This window comes from Fusarium poae, chromosome 1 (assembly GCF_019609905.1).
Source record: "Fusarium poae strain DAOMC 252244 chromosome 1, whole genome shotgun sequence".
NCBI lineage: Eukaryota > Fungi > Ascomycota > Sordariomycetes > Hypocreales > Nectriaceae > Fusarium > Fusarium poae.
In genome coordinates, this window is record NC_058399.1 from 148287 (window position 1) to 164793 (window position 16507).

At 46.7% G+C, this 16507-nt stretch overlaps 5 protein-coding genes across 5 annotated transcripts; 2 read left to right on the plus strand and 3 right to left on the minus strand.

Moving 5' to 3' along the window:
* Positions 1-243: 243 nt before the first annotated feature.
* FPOAC1_000063 (uncharacterized protein) lies at positions 244-1316 on the plus strand (the record flags this gene model as incomplete). The annotated part of the gene is made up of 2 exons (XM_044844683.1): positions 244-613; positions 673-1316. The coding sequence occupies 2 exons, from the start codon at positions 244-246 to the stop codon at positions 1314-1316; spliced, it is 1014 nt and encodes a 337-aa protein (XP_044710599.1).
* A 2059-nt stretch (positions 1317-3375) lies between these two features.
* Positions 3376-11452, plus strand: FPOAC1_000064 (uncharacterized protein; the record flags this gene model as incomplete). Its single annotated transcript, XM_044844684.1, has 16 exons — positions 3376-3684; positions 3738-4186; positions 4236-4687; positions 4792-4861; positions 4908-4962; positions 5018-5124; positions 5173-5285; positions 5337-5352; positions 5405-5452; positions 5506-5753; positions 5807-6585; positions 6641-6963; positions 7016-7156; positions 7219-7855; positions 7913-8159; positions 8943-11452. The coding sequence occupies 16 exons, from the start codon at positions 3376-3378 to the stop codon at positions 11450-11452; spliced, it is 6504 nt and encodes a 2167-aa protein (XP_044710600.1).
* A 1509-nt stretch (positions 11453-12961) lies between these two features.
* FPOAC1_000065 (uncharacterized protein) lies at positions 12962-14179 on the minus strand (the record flags this gene model as incomplete). Its single annotated transcript, XM_044844685.1, has 1 exon — positions 12962-14179. The coding sequence occupies one exon, from the start codon at positions 14177-14179 to the stop codon at positions 12962-12964; it is 1218 nt and encodes a 405-aa protein (XP_044710601.1).
* A 380-nt stretch (positions 14180-14559) lies between these two features.
* FPOAC1_000066 (uncharacterized protein) lies at positions 14560-15012 on the minus strand (the record flags this gene model as incomplete). Its single annotated transcript, XM_044844686.1, has 1 exon — positions 14560-15012. The coding sequence occupies one exon, from the start codon at positions 15010-15012 to the stop codon at positions 14560-14562; it is 453 nt and encodes a 150-aa protein (XP_044710602.1).
* Positions 15013-15464: 452 nt separating this feature from the next.
* On the minus strand, positions 15465-16306 carry FPOAC1_000067 (uncharacterized protein; the record flags this gene model as incomplete). Its single annotated transcript, XM_044844687.1, has 3 exons — positions 15465-15587; positions 15646-15852; positions 15902-16306. 3 exons carry the CDS (start codon positions 16304-16306, stop codon positions 15465-15467), a joined length of 735 nt encoding a protein of 244 aa, XP_044710603.1.
* Between the last annotated feature and the right edge of the window lie 201 nt (positions 16307-16507).

The window sequence follows — 16507 nt, forward strand, 5'->3', positions numbered from 1 at the left end:
AATACGCGTATCCATAAATGATTGGTCCAAGACCCGTAATAGAAGCGAATCCCACGTAATCATTGGCGAGAAGGATTTTCCGAATCTTATCAACCCCTATCCTTCATATACTAGCCTACTATCCTTGTTTTGTGCTCCCCGACCAGACCACGTCCACATAATCAATCAAGTCAAGTCGAGCAGTTCCTTCTCCCCCTCCCCCCCCCAAAAAAAAGAATGACTGCTACACAACCGGTGCAGATAATGGCGCAAACCGCATCGCCCATGCATTCCAAACTCGACAAGAAACCCCTCCTGAGACACAATGAGGATGTTCGCTGTCTAGTCAGCACTGCGCTTTTCTTCACCGTCTTCTTGATCACTTGGCACAACTTCAGCTCCCCCACAGATGGTGGTTGGCTTTCTTTTTCCCTATGGCTTTCCCTGTTTCAGCTCTCCTTCATGGGCTCGGTCACGACCCATAATGCTATTCATCTGCCCGTCTTTTGGTCCAAGAACTGGAACAAGTTCTACCAGGTTTGCCTGTCTCTGCAGTATGGCGGCGCCGTGTCCATCTTTATTCCTGGACACAACTTGTCTCACCACAAGTATCCTCAACAAGCAAGAGACGTCAGTGAGTGCTTTATCCAAAACCTTCTACTTTTGGACTCCAAGACACTGACCATTCAACAGTGCGCACTACCAAGGTCCGATACAGCTGGAATCTCCTGAATGGTCTACTATTCTTCTGGCATGTCGTCCTTTCGGGAAACAAGGATGGGAAACTGTACTTTGAAGCCCAGGCCCGTCTCAATCGACCCATCGCAAGACAGCGTCGGATTGAAGAGTTTGCTGTCTGGGGCACTACCGGCCTTCTCATCCTCATCGACTGGCGACGATGGATCTGGTTTGCTCTGTTGCCTCAGTTCTACGCAAAGTACTGCATCCTTTCTCTCAACTTTCTTCAGCACGACGGATGCGACATGACGTCCAAGTACAACTTTGCGCGCAACTTTACCGGCAAGACGATCAATTACTTGTGCTTCAACAATGGTTACCACACAGTGCATCATTTGTACCCTGGACTACACTGGTCAGTCCTGCCCGAGAAGCATCAGGAGCTCATCTCGCCACACGTGGCCCCAAGCCTGGAGGACCCCAACATTCTGCTGTACATGTGGCGCAACTTTATTTACCCCGGCCTTCGCGTTGACTACAAGGGTAAGCCCCTAATAATCACCAAGGAGGAAAATGAGATGCCGGATGAACCGTGGTTCTATACTGAATCGGAAACATTTTCCGAAACGAAGGAATACCTGGCAGACGGTATGCAATGAGCGGCAAGAGGGGGAGCTAATATGATGTGAGAGGTTTGGGGATGTGGTTATAACATTCATTCAGTATGGATGTAAAAAGTAGCATTATATGGGTGGGCGGATCTTATTTAGCATTCATAGCATTGGCATTTTAAAAAGTTAATTAATGACTGCAAAGATAATAAAGGCAAGGCAACAAAGAGTCGTGATGTCAACAACGTCACGTGTAAAGTCACATGGCATGTAGAAGAGATTTTATATGGGACTTTGAATAAACTCCGTTTTTCCAGCAATTCCAAACCGGGCACTTACAGAAACAATTAATTAATGAGATCCACAATCTCGGATCCCGAATATCTATCTCTCAAGCTGTCGCAGAAAGACATAGCGATGGTGAAGGCTACCTGCTGTTTGACTTTTGATGACAAATAATTAATAATTGACAGGAAGTGCAACCTTTTGACCAAGAAGCCTTTGACAAGGCCCGTGAAGAGAAAAGTGAGGATGCCATCGAGGGCGTTGGTCAAATAATTCACTGGAATAATTGCGATCGTGCTTTCCAGAGGAAAATCGGAGGCGGGGCTTGGTTTGGTATGCCGAAGGAGGGAGGTTGGGTGACAGTGCCAGCGGGTTATTCTGTGTATTTTATCAGAGGGGCGAAAGGTGAGATCAGAGTAGAGTAGTTTGTGGTTCATATTATAGAATCCTCAGTATGGAAATTATAAGTGTATCGTAATGTGAGTGAGTTACTAGTGAAGCTACATGAAACCGGGCTCATAAACTTTAGATAAGAGGGCGATTGAAGTGAGGTTCCAGATATATCCTATTATATTAAATAGAAAGAAATCAATTCATACCGATGTGTTTCAGACCGATCAGGAAGGTACTAGATATCTATATCTATTGCAGGAAATAGGTGACTGAATATTATTGCAAAATGTCTAATAGCACAGGGTAACCTCTCCACAGTAAATCCCAAATTGTCATTGATAACTTTCTATCTGTTCTAATGTTGCCAGCTTATTCCCGCTTGAAACATGTAGTTACTCCCAAGGCTTTAGGCTAAAAGCGTTCGATGAACAGTAATCAGATATACAGTCGGCCGCCGTTCCTGTCTTGGCACATCCCAATCTGACGGAACCATATGCTGATCTTCTCGGATCCATTGAAGATGAAACTCGAGTCCGATAGACTCAGATCTAGAACAACAACCAGCATTTAGCAATTTAATCCATCGCGCCTTGGCTCGCTTGGCACAAAAACTTTCTCAACCAGTGACCAATACTATAATTAAACTATGTCACCTGTCGTAGGAGCTTTTGACATGCCGTATCTCTTGGCAGACCCTTCTATTTAAATGCTGTGATACCCATTGATCTGTATTAGGCAGGTGACGTTGCGGAGGATTGACACACACGTTTAAGCTTCCAATCACAAGTGTAGCATAAATCTTTTCAGGAAGTGGCGCAGAGCTTCGGAGGATTTTTTACTACCGGATATATTCCTTTCCCTTTTTTCCTACTGCACTGAGTATCAAGGCGTCGTCTTATGTTGGTTTGTCTTTTAATCAGAAATGATGTATCAGAGTGCAACAAGAGAAGTCCCTCGACCGCAGCTAGGCGAGATGTTATTTAAGGCATAGTATCAACAAAGGGAAAAGAAATCATGCCATGTCATGCGAATTAGCTACAGCGTTATTGCCAGTTCTTGAAAGGATATGGTTTTCCGGCATTGCACTGAGAGTTCTTCCGCCGGTACGGATAGCGCGGCTGGGCGCTTATGCCAAGGGTCAGTATACAGGGGCATTCGAGTCGAGATAATACCTATCTGTATATTAACAATGGTAAATGTCAGCCTTATGTGACATGATTAAACTGTGCCGGGGTCACAGTAGGATGAGAATCCTACGATAAAATGCCTAACCACAAGATAGTAAAGCCCCGTCTTGGGGGCTATGAGGCATAGTTTAAGAAGCAGGCACCCTGCGCCTTGTATCAAATTCCGATGGAAAGATCACCTACGCCTACCACTCTTTCTAGGCAAGCAGGCTCATTATTCATTCGTTCACAATTTTCCAGTCATGATCGTCCCAAAGGTCCTGGCTGGGCTTTTGCTCTCAGCGGCTCTGCCCACAACAGCACTTCCATGGCCATCTCCTATCCAGGAGATGGAGGAGTTGCTTGACTACAACTCTACCATCTCTGCTCGAGCTGATACCGGAGACTTTTACCTACGAATCATGCCCCTGGGTGCATCGATTGTCGCAGGGGAATACTCTCAGGACGATGCTAAGAATGGATTCAGGAAGTTTGTACGCGATAAATTACGCGAGCAAAAATGGGAGGTCAATATGGTTGGCAACCGGAACTCTGGCTCCATGGCAGATAATGTGAGTTGAGGGCAATTTTCATGGTGAGTGTACAGGACTAACCTCGTTTCTAGGACCACGAAGGCATTTCTGGAGAAATTGTGGAAGAAGTTGCCAAACGTGGTCGAGAGTCTGCGAGGAAATGGCTACCCAACGTGGTACTGATCAATGCAGGAACTAACGATGCGAATCGCAAGCAAGACGATGTCAATGCTGGACGCACTGGTCTCAAGATGAAAGAGCTTATCGAAGGTATTTTCGCAGAGGTACCGCAAGCTGTCGTTGTTCTGTCCACTCTTATCCCCAAGGTCGGTAACGAACAATTCGTGGAGAAGATTAATGATCAGTATCGCACTATTTACCGTCAGTTTGTCCCTCTTGATAAAGACGGCAAGGAGGAGTCGAATCCCCAGTTCAAGGTCGTTTTGGCCGAGATGCAGCCATTTCTGAAGTTGGAAGACATCCATGATAAAACTCATCCAACCATCCTGGGCGAGAGAAAGATGGCAGCGGCTTGGGTCTGGTAAGTAATCTCTGCATGCCATTTTGGTTTATAAGCTTACATGAAATAGGGCCATTGGTGTTGCTCATGACCGAGGTTGGATCCAACCTCCCAAACAAAGCAGCGCATTCGCCGACGGCGACAGTTCAACGACATGTCGCAAGGCATTCGGTAGTGGAGCCTCTGATACTAGAAGTGGTCGTCAGATTCTCTTTGCAGCAGATTCCCTCATCCGTGATGACGGCGGCTACCGACACAGTTCTCAGCTTCGAGACGACCGTAAGGGGTCTTTTACCAAGACCATCGGAGGTGGACCAGACAAAGACATGACCAAGACATCCGACATTTGGTTTGCCCAGCTTGTTAATCTCAACGGTTCACCCAAGGGCGACGAGCGTGACGAGATCATCCTAGCGCCTTCTGATAAGTCTGATCGCAGGTTCACCATGTACGTCAACAATGGAAACGGAGAGTTCAACGATGGATATTCAATCGACCCAAAGATGAGCTGTTCCAATGCTCGTAAGTTCTACAAAGCCACACTTATTGTATACTTCGGGACTTACGCCTTGAAAATCACCAAATAATAGCCACACTTATACTACAAGCGCTGACGAATTATCTAGATATACGATGGGGTGATGTGAATGCCGATGGTTTGGATGACTTTATCTGTGTCCAGGCAAATGGAGAGCTGTAAGTTGACCGTTGTTTATATTGGCCACTAGCTAACCGTCTCTAGTTATGTCTCAATCAACAAGGGTGGAAGCCCACCGACGTTTCAAAACGTTGGCTTGGTAAGTTATCCTGTGCACGAACTGTGTGTCGCTTTGAGCTAACGTCTATATTTAGTACAAGAAGCAGGAGATGGGACTTGGCCGAGATAGAGTGCGCCTTGGAGATATGGACGGTGATGGCCGTCTCGACTACTGTGTCATCTCCAACGCTGGAAACATTCAGTAAGTTCTGCATTATCACGCTGAATGGAGAGATCTAACTTCAACCAGCTGCTGGCGCAACGGCGGAATTGGAGACAAGGCTGCATATTGGCAAGACATGGGTGAAGGATCGCACATCTTCACGGCCAAGAACAAGGGTGACATGCGTGGTGTTCAACTTGGTGAGAATAATCTCTTCCTCCATTTCTGAGTATTGCTAACAGACTATACAGTGGATGTCAATGGAGAGTAAGTTGACAATATCTTATCATTTCTTTGGACTATGTACTGACTTATCAAGTGGCCGATATGACTGGACATGGATGAGTATGTCTGGTGAAGTAGACACGTGAGTCAATTCTCCAGCACCGAGACAAGCAAAATGCTAACAGTATCAAACAGTTACATCAACCAACGTGGCGACGGAAAAGGTATGAAGCCGTACTGGAGAGCAGCCGGCATTACCCATGCAGGGCGCCCTTACAGTATCGGTGAGGACCGAGAGTTTATCAAGTGGGGTCGCATCTTTAGCGGACGTCCTTCATACGTCAACTGGCAGCGTGAGGGTACCCTATGCAATGGAGGCGTTACATGTCGGGTTACCTACCAGGTTTGGGAGAACAAGGGAGAGGGAGGAACTTCACAGAAAGGTATGACAGATCACTTTTGTGAAACGCAAACCACTTTACTAATGTCTCAACAGGCGACGGCATCTTCTGGGGTGACACTACTGGCTCTGGTGTAGACGACTATGTCTGGATCTCCATGCATGGTGAAGTTAATGTTTTTGTCAACAAAAACACCAAAACAAAGCATGACTTCTACGAGACCAACGCTTGGGGAACACCTACCATGCTCAAGACAAACCTCCCACGCAGAGCATTGCACATTGCTGACTGGGATGGTGATGGCAAGGACGACATCATTGGTGTCACCAACCTCAAGACTGGCGCGCTCAAGGTTTGGTTCAGTCGATGGTCCAACGGGAAGCACAACTGGGAGGCGCAATCTATTGCCGATCCTGGAAGAGAGTGGTGCACCCAAGGCGTTGGACGACTACCTTTTGACAATGCCCATCACTTTGCCGACTTGACGGGTTCTGGAAGGACGGATTACATCTGCATGGCACCCTCCGGTCAGGCTTGGGCTTGGCTCCGAGGCGAGGATGGTGTGGCTAGACCTTCTGGACAGATCAAGTACCATGAGGAATTGGACCGAGCCAACTTTCAATTCGCTGATATCAACGGTGATGGGAAAGCCGATTTGATCCACAAGGACAAGTTCACCGGCGACACTCGCGTCTGGTACTTTGACAAGGTCGTGTCTGAGGCAGAGAGACCTGGCAACTCTGGCAGCATCATCAAGTGGGATCGACCCCAGAGGCTGTTCCGTGGATCAGTGCGAGGACCAGACACTCATTATCCCCGATTGAACAATCAGCGTCGCGCCGACATGGTCTACGCAAAGGCCACCAATGCACATGTAAGTCTTTGACACTTTGACGGTACTGTGACACACACGCTGACATGCTACACAGGCTCACATTTCTTTCAACACCTGCCCTGCTGGAGGAGACGACGACAAGACAGACACTGATCTACCCACCTTTACTCCTCCTGATCTCAACCCAGACCCAGAAAATGACTGGTTCTGTGACAAGGGCAATGGAGCCAAGTGGACAGACAGTCTCTGGCGTCAACACGGCGTTGGAACTTGGTTGCGACAGAGGACTGATTTATACAGCTCAGCAGAGAATCAGTGGCCCAGCGATGGAAACGCCAAGGGTGTTCCACGTATTATCGCCGAGTATGATGTTTACCATCGTGACCAGACATACAACTGGCACACAAGTTGTCTCAAGTAAGTCGTGACCTGATTATGAAGTGGTGATACGCGTTAACAATGTGAAAAGCATCGATGATACTTGTGATTTGAAGAATCCTCCCGAGTTGGCTGCCGACTGCTCAAAGCATCAAGAACGAGGTTTTGCCCTTTGGGCCATGAGCAACTTTGCCCAGTTTCAGCAGAAGTGGTATGAAGCTGTCGAGAAAGGGTGAGTAATGTTTTGGACGTCCAATATGGTACGCTACAGAGTCACTGACGGGAATTATGCAGTATCGAGAGCGCCAAGAGTTCTTCCGCAACTATCGCCAGCACATTTTTGCCCGTCTCGGCTGAAGACGCCATGGCCAACCCTGCCGCCTGGCTCACCATTGTGGCAGGCATCTTCACAACTATCGGCAGTGTAACGCCAGGTATCATCAACAACGGAGCCAACCTTGCTGGAGGTGCCTTTACTATTGCTGCGGGTGCAACGTCATTTGCAGCAGACTTTCCCAAACCAAGTCTCGAGTTTCAGACGTTTGCCGATTTGAGCGACACACTCGAAAAGCTCCTTACCTTTTCGAGGAATGCCATGGGTGCGCAGTATGATCAATACTTTGTTGATACACCACCGAACAATGACCGAGATCGTGGTTCTGAGCTAGCTCGCGCCCTAGAGTCTGGAATTTGGGCGAATCAGGATATTGCGCAGGCTGGTACTGATTCTATTTGGAAGACGGAAAAAGTCAAACAAATGATTCAGGCTGCTATGATTAGCGAGGTTTGGAACGGTGGAGAAGTTGCCATCTTTAAGTGGTCCAAGGACCACACACTGGCCAAAGATTGGGGTTTCAATCCTTGCTTTGGCGGTAACAAGTATGGCATGGATAAGCACATTGCATGTGTTAATGGCCAGAACTACCTCATTGTGAGTTTGATAATGATGATAGATATGAACAGTTTACTAATCTTTTTGTTTCAACAGGCCAAGCAGATCACCAAGGATGAACAAGGTGATGCCGAAACATGGCCCGAGATTGGATCTGATGAAAAGTCTCTTGATAACTACGGTCTCAACCACGTCACCGTCATCGATGCTGCGGAGAGAACCCAAGAGCGCGGCCAACAATTCATTCCCCGTGGGCTTAAAAATCTCGGACAACTCTTCACTGCCGGTGCCAAGCAGCCCGAGAAGGATGTCCAAGCTTACATGACCTACTTCAACGTCCCTGGTAAGAAAGCCCGTCTTCCGATTCATTGTTAGTCTAACCAGTCATATAGTATGCGATCTCAACAAGCTTGACAGCTTCGATCTGTACAAGGATCATTTGACCGAGTCTCCTGCCGTCGACGTGTGTTCAAAAGCAGACTCTTATTTTGGGAAATGGATGAAGTTTTGCGTTGCGCATATGCTTGCGAAGAATTGCAGGAAGCTTAGTTTGCCAGGAGGGAAATGGCCTTACCAGAATGATATTTGAACTTGGAGGTGAGGCGGTAGGGTTTTGTGGAAGGATTGTGTACGTGCTGGGTTGAGGAGAATACGCTCTTTACATTCTATATGTCTATTACTTTGTCATTCTAAAATTCTATTTGTTCCTTTTTTGACTGCCTCTGTCTACTTAGTGATTGGACGTTATTGCTATATTGGATCACAGTGTTGTGAATACAGTTATTTTCTCTAGTTTATTTTAAGTTCTACATTAAATTATACTCATCTCTATAGTAAATTATAAAAATCTGAAAAGATCAACAACGTCGGATCATACTAGACAGTCATTTGGTGATCGCCGGGAAATCAATTCGAACTGCATATTCTTAGTACAGAACCGAAGTCATCGTCAGTCAACCTTGAGGTTGGAGTATGCAGGCTGCAAGCGAGCACGTGATGATACCCCGCACAAAAAAAGTTGTCTTAGTTACTTACTATCAAACTTCAACTGTATGTATCCCTACGCTTCAGCGTTAGTAATAGAAAATGAATCTCAGACGGGATTTACACTTTGATCCCTTCTCAGCGGAGGCGAGATTACTCGATGGGCAAGGTCCTTCAATGCCAGACATTGACTGGTCTAACCCCCAATCGTTCCTCAGCGCAATGGGGGGTCCCATGCCTGAGCTTCCCTCACCTGCCAAGGTTCGGCAACAAGCTACAGATTATTCATCCAAGATCTTTGCGAGTTACAACTCTCTGAAGGGTATTGTTGAGCGACATGAGGCTACCATTCAAAAAAGATGGACAAAAAAGACTCGTCAGCAGAGACTCCAGATTCTTCTCAAAGCATGGCCGGGTATGCCAACCTCCCACCGCCCAGACTTTGAGGCTTTTCGAAAAGAGTCTAAGGAGGAGCGAGAGAGGGGAACAAAATTCAAGGATCACTTTATGTGGCCCTACATCAACCAGGAGGACCTATCTCAGTCTAAGCTCATGCTTCTGTTGATAAACTCCAGGGGCCGTAGACCACCGCCTGCGTTTGCGGCAGCTGATAACGACGCAATGCACCTAGGCAGGGTGACAAAAGCACTTTTGGCCATATTTCTTAATGAACATACCATGGTATTGCATGGTGCCACGAGGGCTGAGGAGTATGGAAAGCTTGTTAACTGGGATTCTCATCCAGACGCTTTTGAGTGGATGCATACCCGCAAGCAATTCCTCCCAGGCGAGGGCCTTTTGATTCTTGAGGCACAATCTCGTTTGATGGTATTCTTGGTTGATTGCTGCCGTCAGATTCTGCACGAGATCCCCGAGGAAACTATCGCCAGCGATGTCTATCCGGTTCAACCTGAGCCTCAGCTAAAGGCAGATAGCGATGCATCCGGATTTCCTTCTTTGGCAATCATGGCCACCGAAGCTCCTTACAGACTACCAGCAGAGCTTGACCTCAGTCGACTCACCTCTTGCCTCGAGGCCAGGAAGTTGGCAGCAGAGGATCACGTCTGGTCACTCCGCGAAGATCCTGCGTACTTTGCCGACCAATTCCGCGAGATACAAGATCATCGACAGGAAATGCTATCTGATACTCAGGGAAAGCCTCATCCAGCGACTCAGAAGCTTCGTGTGAACACTCTCTGGACGCGTGTCACTTTTTCTATGATGATGGATGCTTACGCAAATCTCGAAACGCTTACTGAACTTCATCGCCAAGCTCAAGATCTCAGCGCCATGCAGAAAAAGTTCGAAAAGGAGATACAGGCCACGAGGGAGCTGCCCAAGGAGTATATGGTTGCACTCCTTCGTTTCAGGTATAACCTACAACAGGCCTCTAAAGGACCGTTGGAGAACCTCAAAATCACTGTGACTGCCTCGCCGCCGATGCGCAAGTTCTTTGTTCGCGACCCCCCTCCCGACTCAGAAACTACCAAGATCTTGATAAGAAGCAAGCCCGGTGTCAAGATGGACAAAGTTGAAAGCCACCTGATCTGGCTCCTTCGAATACTCTGGGAAGATGACTACGAACTATTTCTCGCGCATCCGCCGATCGTGGTAGACGAACTGGAGCGTCTATTGCAAGCCGAACCTAAAGCTGATGCGCTTATATCTGCCCACGTAGCCAAGACGATCGGAGAGTTGGCTATTCTGACGCAGTGCCAGAAGCAGCTTGAGCTTTACCAGCCATGGGCCCAACAGTTTGAAATGGCTTCCCCGGAACATGAAGAGAGTTTCAAGAAGGATTTCATTGCCCTGCAAAAGCCAATGACACAGCTTCATGGCGCATTTCTACAAAAGCACCTAGATAGCGCCGCAAGACTAGGCGAGCCATCTGGTGGAAAGTTCACCTACCCTTACGATAAGCGACGCACAAAAGAGACCGTAGACGCCCTGCGACAGGCTGAGGCGAATCTCGATATGTTTTGGGCGAATGTGGACAATGTAACCAAAGCCAGGGTCACATTATTCGAAGGCACAGCGTTGTATCGCCTTCTTTCGCAACCGCGCATTTTGAGACGAACTGCAGAGTGGGTAGATCCTGTGAAGAAAAGTGAGAGTGTCGAGACTAGCTTGGAGAAAGATATCTGGGCTCTCAACCGCCCTATGTCAAATCTGTTCCTTGGACAGTCTGAGCAAACGGGGCAAAACTCTAGTTCCAGAAGCGTTCGGTCCAAGACCAAGGTCAAAACCAAGGGTGAAGGATCTCAAGTGCCCATCAACACTCAACCAGTCGACGCCCCAGATTTCGAAACAGCCACCGATAAGCAGCCAACTTTTTTCGTTAATGCACGAGTACTAAAAGTATTCCGCACACTGTTCTTCAACCCTGAAGTAACATCAACACCAGGTTCCGTTCCATGGCATGACTTTCTCTATGCTATGACTTCTACTGGTTTTCAAATCGAGAAGCTCTACGGTTCAGTTTGGCAGTTTTCTCCTACTAGTGAAAGTATGAGTGTTGAGCGGAGCATTCACTTCCACGAGCCTCATCCCAAGGGTAAGATCCCTTTTGAGGTTGCTCGACGCCATGGTCGTAGATTAACGCGTGCTTATGGTTGGCATGGTAGTATGTTTGTGCTGAAAGAGAAGGAGTAAAGTGTACTTAGTTGATAGACATGTCGTGAGTGTTAGAGAAGGTAGAAAAAGAAATAGAATTGGGCAACCATTGTTGCGGAGCCAGCAAGATGTATCTCGTGTATTGGACATTCGGATATGCAGATACAATACAACGCGGGATTGTTCGCTGATCTACGAATAACTTTGATGCTCCGTTTCACGAGATGTTTATTTACACAATTCTCATGTCCGAAGACCAATCATGTCGCATGTTGAGGATGATCTCTGACACTCAGCCCCCAAAAGGATCGACATGCTGTATATTCCCTTGATTCCAGCCCTTAACGTCATCCCCACATACCACGCAGAGACTTGCCATGTTGCATGGCAATGCTTACGGGTGGTGCAGAATTGGTCATTGAAGCAGTTGGCAGCCTGCATGGCTGTACAACAATAGAGACATTGTCTCGGCGCCCTTCTGAACCACATACTTGCTCGGAAATGCACCAATACCACCCAGTCCACTAACTAACAGGCTCACTGCACCAGGATCAAACTGTGGCTAGGGAGGTACGTGGACGTGCGGACCTAAATCGTCATCCACAAAGGAGAGAACAAGTTTACCCATGACCCCACACACTTTATGAAGGCCGTCTTTATTGGCTATATGTACTGCTATCACAGTGATGGTTCTGCAGAAGTGAGGAATGTGACCATAACTTGATCATGATCAAGTCCAATGGCAATCTTGCTTCAGCCGCCCATTTTACATGATGTTAGAGTCCTGTCCTCATCTGACACGATCGCAGTGCAGCGAGCAGCCGGATGAAGATCACTGGTAATTCCATGATTCTGTTATAAGATTAGTTTTTTCAACTTTATCTTCCCAACCGTAACCGTTCTCGATCACGCCTTTAAACTTGAAAGCTTATTTTGCTTTTTGACACATTGAGTTGAAATCACTCAAAAGTATTACCGAAACCAATATATAGCCATGCCTCCTTACCCGTCGAAGCACCACTGTCCAGTCTGCAAGAAAAGGACAAAGCAAATGTCCAGGAACGGCCATTGTACCAAGCACCAAGGGACTTGCGCTGATGGTCACACCGAGTGGGTGCAGACCAAGACCGAGGCGTGCGAGCAATGTGACAAGGCCTACGACGAAAATTGTGCCAGGTGTGACAAATAATTATCTTCCTGTACGCTTGCTTTGACCAAAGCCTTACCCGTACTCTGTACTCTGTTTCTGACGGTTGTTCTACGAGTAGCTGCATTGGATGGATTTAGGTTATGTGTGCGATCTGGTACTGTCCTGGCCTGCCCGGTCATGTTTAGTGGACAGCAAGGGCGTGTGGAAGTGATTGTGAGTTGCGGGGAATGTGGACGTCATCAATCAGTTGTGTTTAAATAATTTGGTCTCATTATCTGGCCCAAGTACTGTGCTCTGAATCAAGCAACTGCGGCTATAGTCTAGATATCGTATGTGTCAAATTCAAAATTATTGGAATCCATTTACAGCTATGCTTCCAGCCCTTTGTTCTCGAGTACTCAATCCTGTATTTTTGTTGTAGTCATCGGTGCAGCTGAGTCCATAGGAAGTCCTTCATCAGAGTAAAACTCGGCTTTGTAGTCAAGTCTACCTGAATATGCAAGACCCGTTCCGTCTCTTAGCGACTTTAGGTAGTAAGTCGCTGACTGAATAAGAGTGTCTTCCGAACACTGCATTGTCATGAATGAATCATGAAAGCTGTTGAGGAGAAAGCATTTCGCATTAATGGCTGCAATAAAGACTTTTCGAGCCTCTGAGTCGGGCAACCCGTTGAATATCTGCGAAATGAAATGGCCCCGGAGAATCGCATTCTCAGCATACAAGTGCTTCGACCATGATACATCCTGGATGAAAATGGGGTATTCGTAAAGATAGTACAGCGGGCCGGTATGAGAAAATTCGAAATCAATCAGACCCGTAAGCTTTGGGCCTGAACCATCTGGAGAGTCCAGAAATAGCATATTCTGAGCGTCAAAGTCGGCGTGGATAAATGCAAACGGAGGCTTGAGATAGACAGCGTTTCCACGGTGTACATAAATTTCCAATTCTCTCTTAATTTGCTGGAAGAGCTGTGCCAACTCGGACGATTCAACTGTGTCTGGCGATATGAAAGATTCCAGATAGGCAAGTGACGAGTCGAACGGTCCCTGGGGTTCTTTGTAGCGAGGGCTCAGAATTGGACCAAGGCCGTCCTGAGTGAGACATCCGATTTTGTCAAATCTGAGGGAAGCGAACTCGACGATAATGGATGCAATCTCGGACAAAGCCACTTTCTTCTGGTCAAGTGACATGTCATCCCAGGTCTTGTAAAGATGACGACCGGGGAGCCTTTCCATGAGAACAAAAGCAGCGCCAACAGTATTTTCGGGGTCCAGGTCTTGATAATAGATCTCGGGAACAGGAATGCTGGTGTGCCGCTTGAGGTATCGGATAGTGGCAACTTCACTCTCCTCTTTCGTATCATTTCCCTTGACGCGGGCGAAACGGGCAATACAAGAGTATTTAGCGCGTTTGAGTGACTCATACGGTGTCGCATCAGTTTCCTCGAACCCAAGCGCAAATATCTCATGCCAGGAGCCTCTCGTGAGTCGTTCAACGGTAGTGCATGTTGCGCGCATGGCCTCGGTCGCGCGGATCTTAAGCTCTTTTATGTTTAATTCGAGCTCAGGTGGCTCGTCGGAGTCGTATTCATCATCGGCACTAGAATAAGAAGACATCTTTGCTGCGTAGATGGAAAAGTGAGGAAGAAAGAAAGAAACAGGCAGTCATTAAAGTGGTATAATTGAAAATAAGGGAGCTGTGATCTATGCGTTATGTGAAAATAAATCGAGCTATCAGTAGTATAGATTAAAACATGGTAACTCACTTAAAAGATATATGCTTCTACATAATATATGTAAGAATATTGAGACACTACAACTGATGTAGGGTAGGTTTTATTTATTATTTTTATAACTTTTCCTTCAAGAACATATCAACATAATTTATACTTATTTAACCCTTGTGGAATCCCAACAATTATCGCGTTAATAACTCCCTGTAACTCATAATACAGTAGTAAGAAGGCGTCTACCTTATAGAATCGTTTATCTACATTTCAGTGCATCAGCATCTTCCAATACAATCTCTCCATCCTCAGTGTAGCCATAAACCAGTCATCTCCAACCTTCTTCCACGTCTCATGATAGTATCCGCCACCAGTCCCATGAACACCTGATTCAGCATTCTTGTTACCCGCATGGTATATAACCGACCAAATAGCCTTGATCTCATCTGGCGCGACCTGCTCCATTTCTGGAGGGCCGATGTTGTGAATCGCCTGTATTTCTTTATTTTCATTGTTAAAGAAGGCAGCCCATTCATCTCGCGACGACCATGAAAAGGTCGTGCCGTCCCTTATAATCACGCTTCCATCAGGGTCGTGGAACGAGTATGTCGCGTTGGGGAGCATGATACTGTCAAACTTGTCCCATTGTTGAGTGTCAGCGAGACGGCAGTATTTAGCCTTCTTTTGTGATATGATGGCGTATGCCTCTGGTGAAACTGCCATCTTCTTTTTGAAACGAATTCCAGTGACTATGTCTTTCAACTTGAGTAATGACCAACTACTGAACAAAAATGTATATGATCGTTTTGCGAGATAGTGCGGGGTTTTTGTGAAGGAAAAAAGTGAAATGAGATGAGAGATCTTCACTGAAGTCATGCTCATATATAGAAAGACAAGTTGCATTAGTCAGGCTTGGCTTTCACACCATTGTAACTCCATATCCTTGCAGTTGCGGTGCTGCTTCCTCTTCTGGGTGTTTTGTTCGGACAAGGTTCTAGACCGGGATAATTTGCTGACACGACCCATATCACAGATATAGTTTCACATGGTCTATCTATCATTCAATGGAAAAACCGCCTCAAATTCTGTTCTTTAGACTATATACATGATCCGCCAATTATATGGGCATGTCACTCAATCCAATTGCCGACAATGTTGTGTTGTAAACCCAGCTTCTAGTTGGAACTAGCCCTGTTGTACTTGCCAAGAATATTCATACCTCTCAACGAGGCAACAAAAAGCACCAAGGTGACGATTTCCAATAACATAACACCCAAACTTGCAGCATAGGTAAAAGTCTGCAGGAGAAGCGATTAGTACTTTAAATAGGATCAATGATGTAAACGGTTATCTCACCATCTCTGTACACAAGCTTGCCCAAGGTATGTAGCTTTGTCGCGAATTGTTCTGGCATGACCAAGACCAAAGATCCCAGTGATTGTTCTTGAGGACTTCTTTATCAACGATAAGGTAAACAGATGCTGCGATCCAACCAGCGATAACAAGTCCGGAGCTAACAAAGACAGCGATATTGTGTACTGCTCCATCACGCATCGAGCGGAACTATGATATAATTAGATAGAGTATGATTGGGATCTCTCGGAACACTTACAAAACTGAGACGCGTGACGAGAGCGACGATTTGAACGATGGATGCAAAAATGGCCATAGCCAGCATGAGCCACGTTGACAGCATCTTGATAGAGGGCCATCGAGTTCGCACCCACCCATCTTCGTTCCTGTCAATGGAGTTGTGTGTTGTTTGCCAAACATTGACTCCATGTGCCAGTAAACCCAGAATACTCAGATTGACGAGGAGAATGAGAACTCGCAAAGCGAGGCGGATGCTATCCAGAGCACCTCCTTTCGACTTTGGTGGCGCCCGGCGCTGTTTGAGAAGAGAATGTTCATCTGAACTCAGACGAGCTGCCTTTTCGACATGAGAATTGTCGACTTCATCATGAGGGTCAAGTCGGTTCGAGTATGACTCGTATCCAGAGGGCGCGCTCAAGTCCATGATCAAAATAGAGTTGTTGGATAAGCTTATGTCTAGTCCTCCAAATAGTGTTTTGCAAGCGGGGACCTTATATTCTTATTTGACTGTCATGTGTCAAACCCCCAATGGTTTGGCTGCGGGTCAGAATAGAGATATTTGAGAACCCTAGGTAATCGGCGAAGTCAGCCTCGCTTGGCGTGAGATGAGACAGTCCTGACAGCC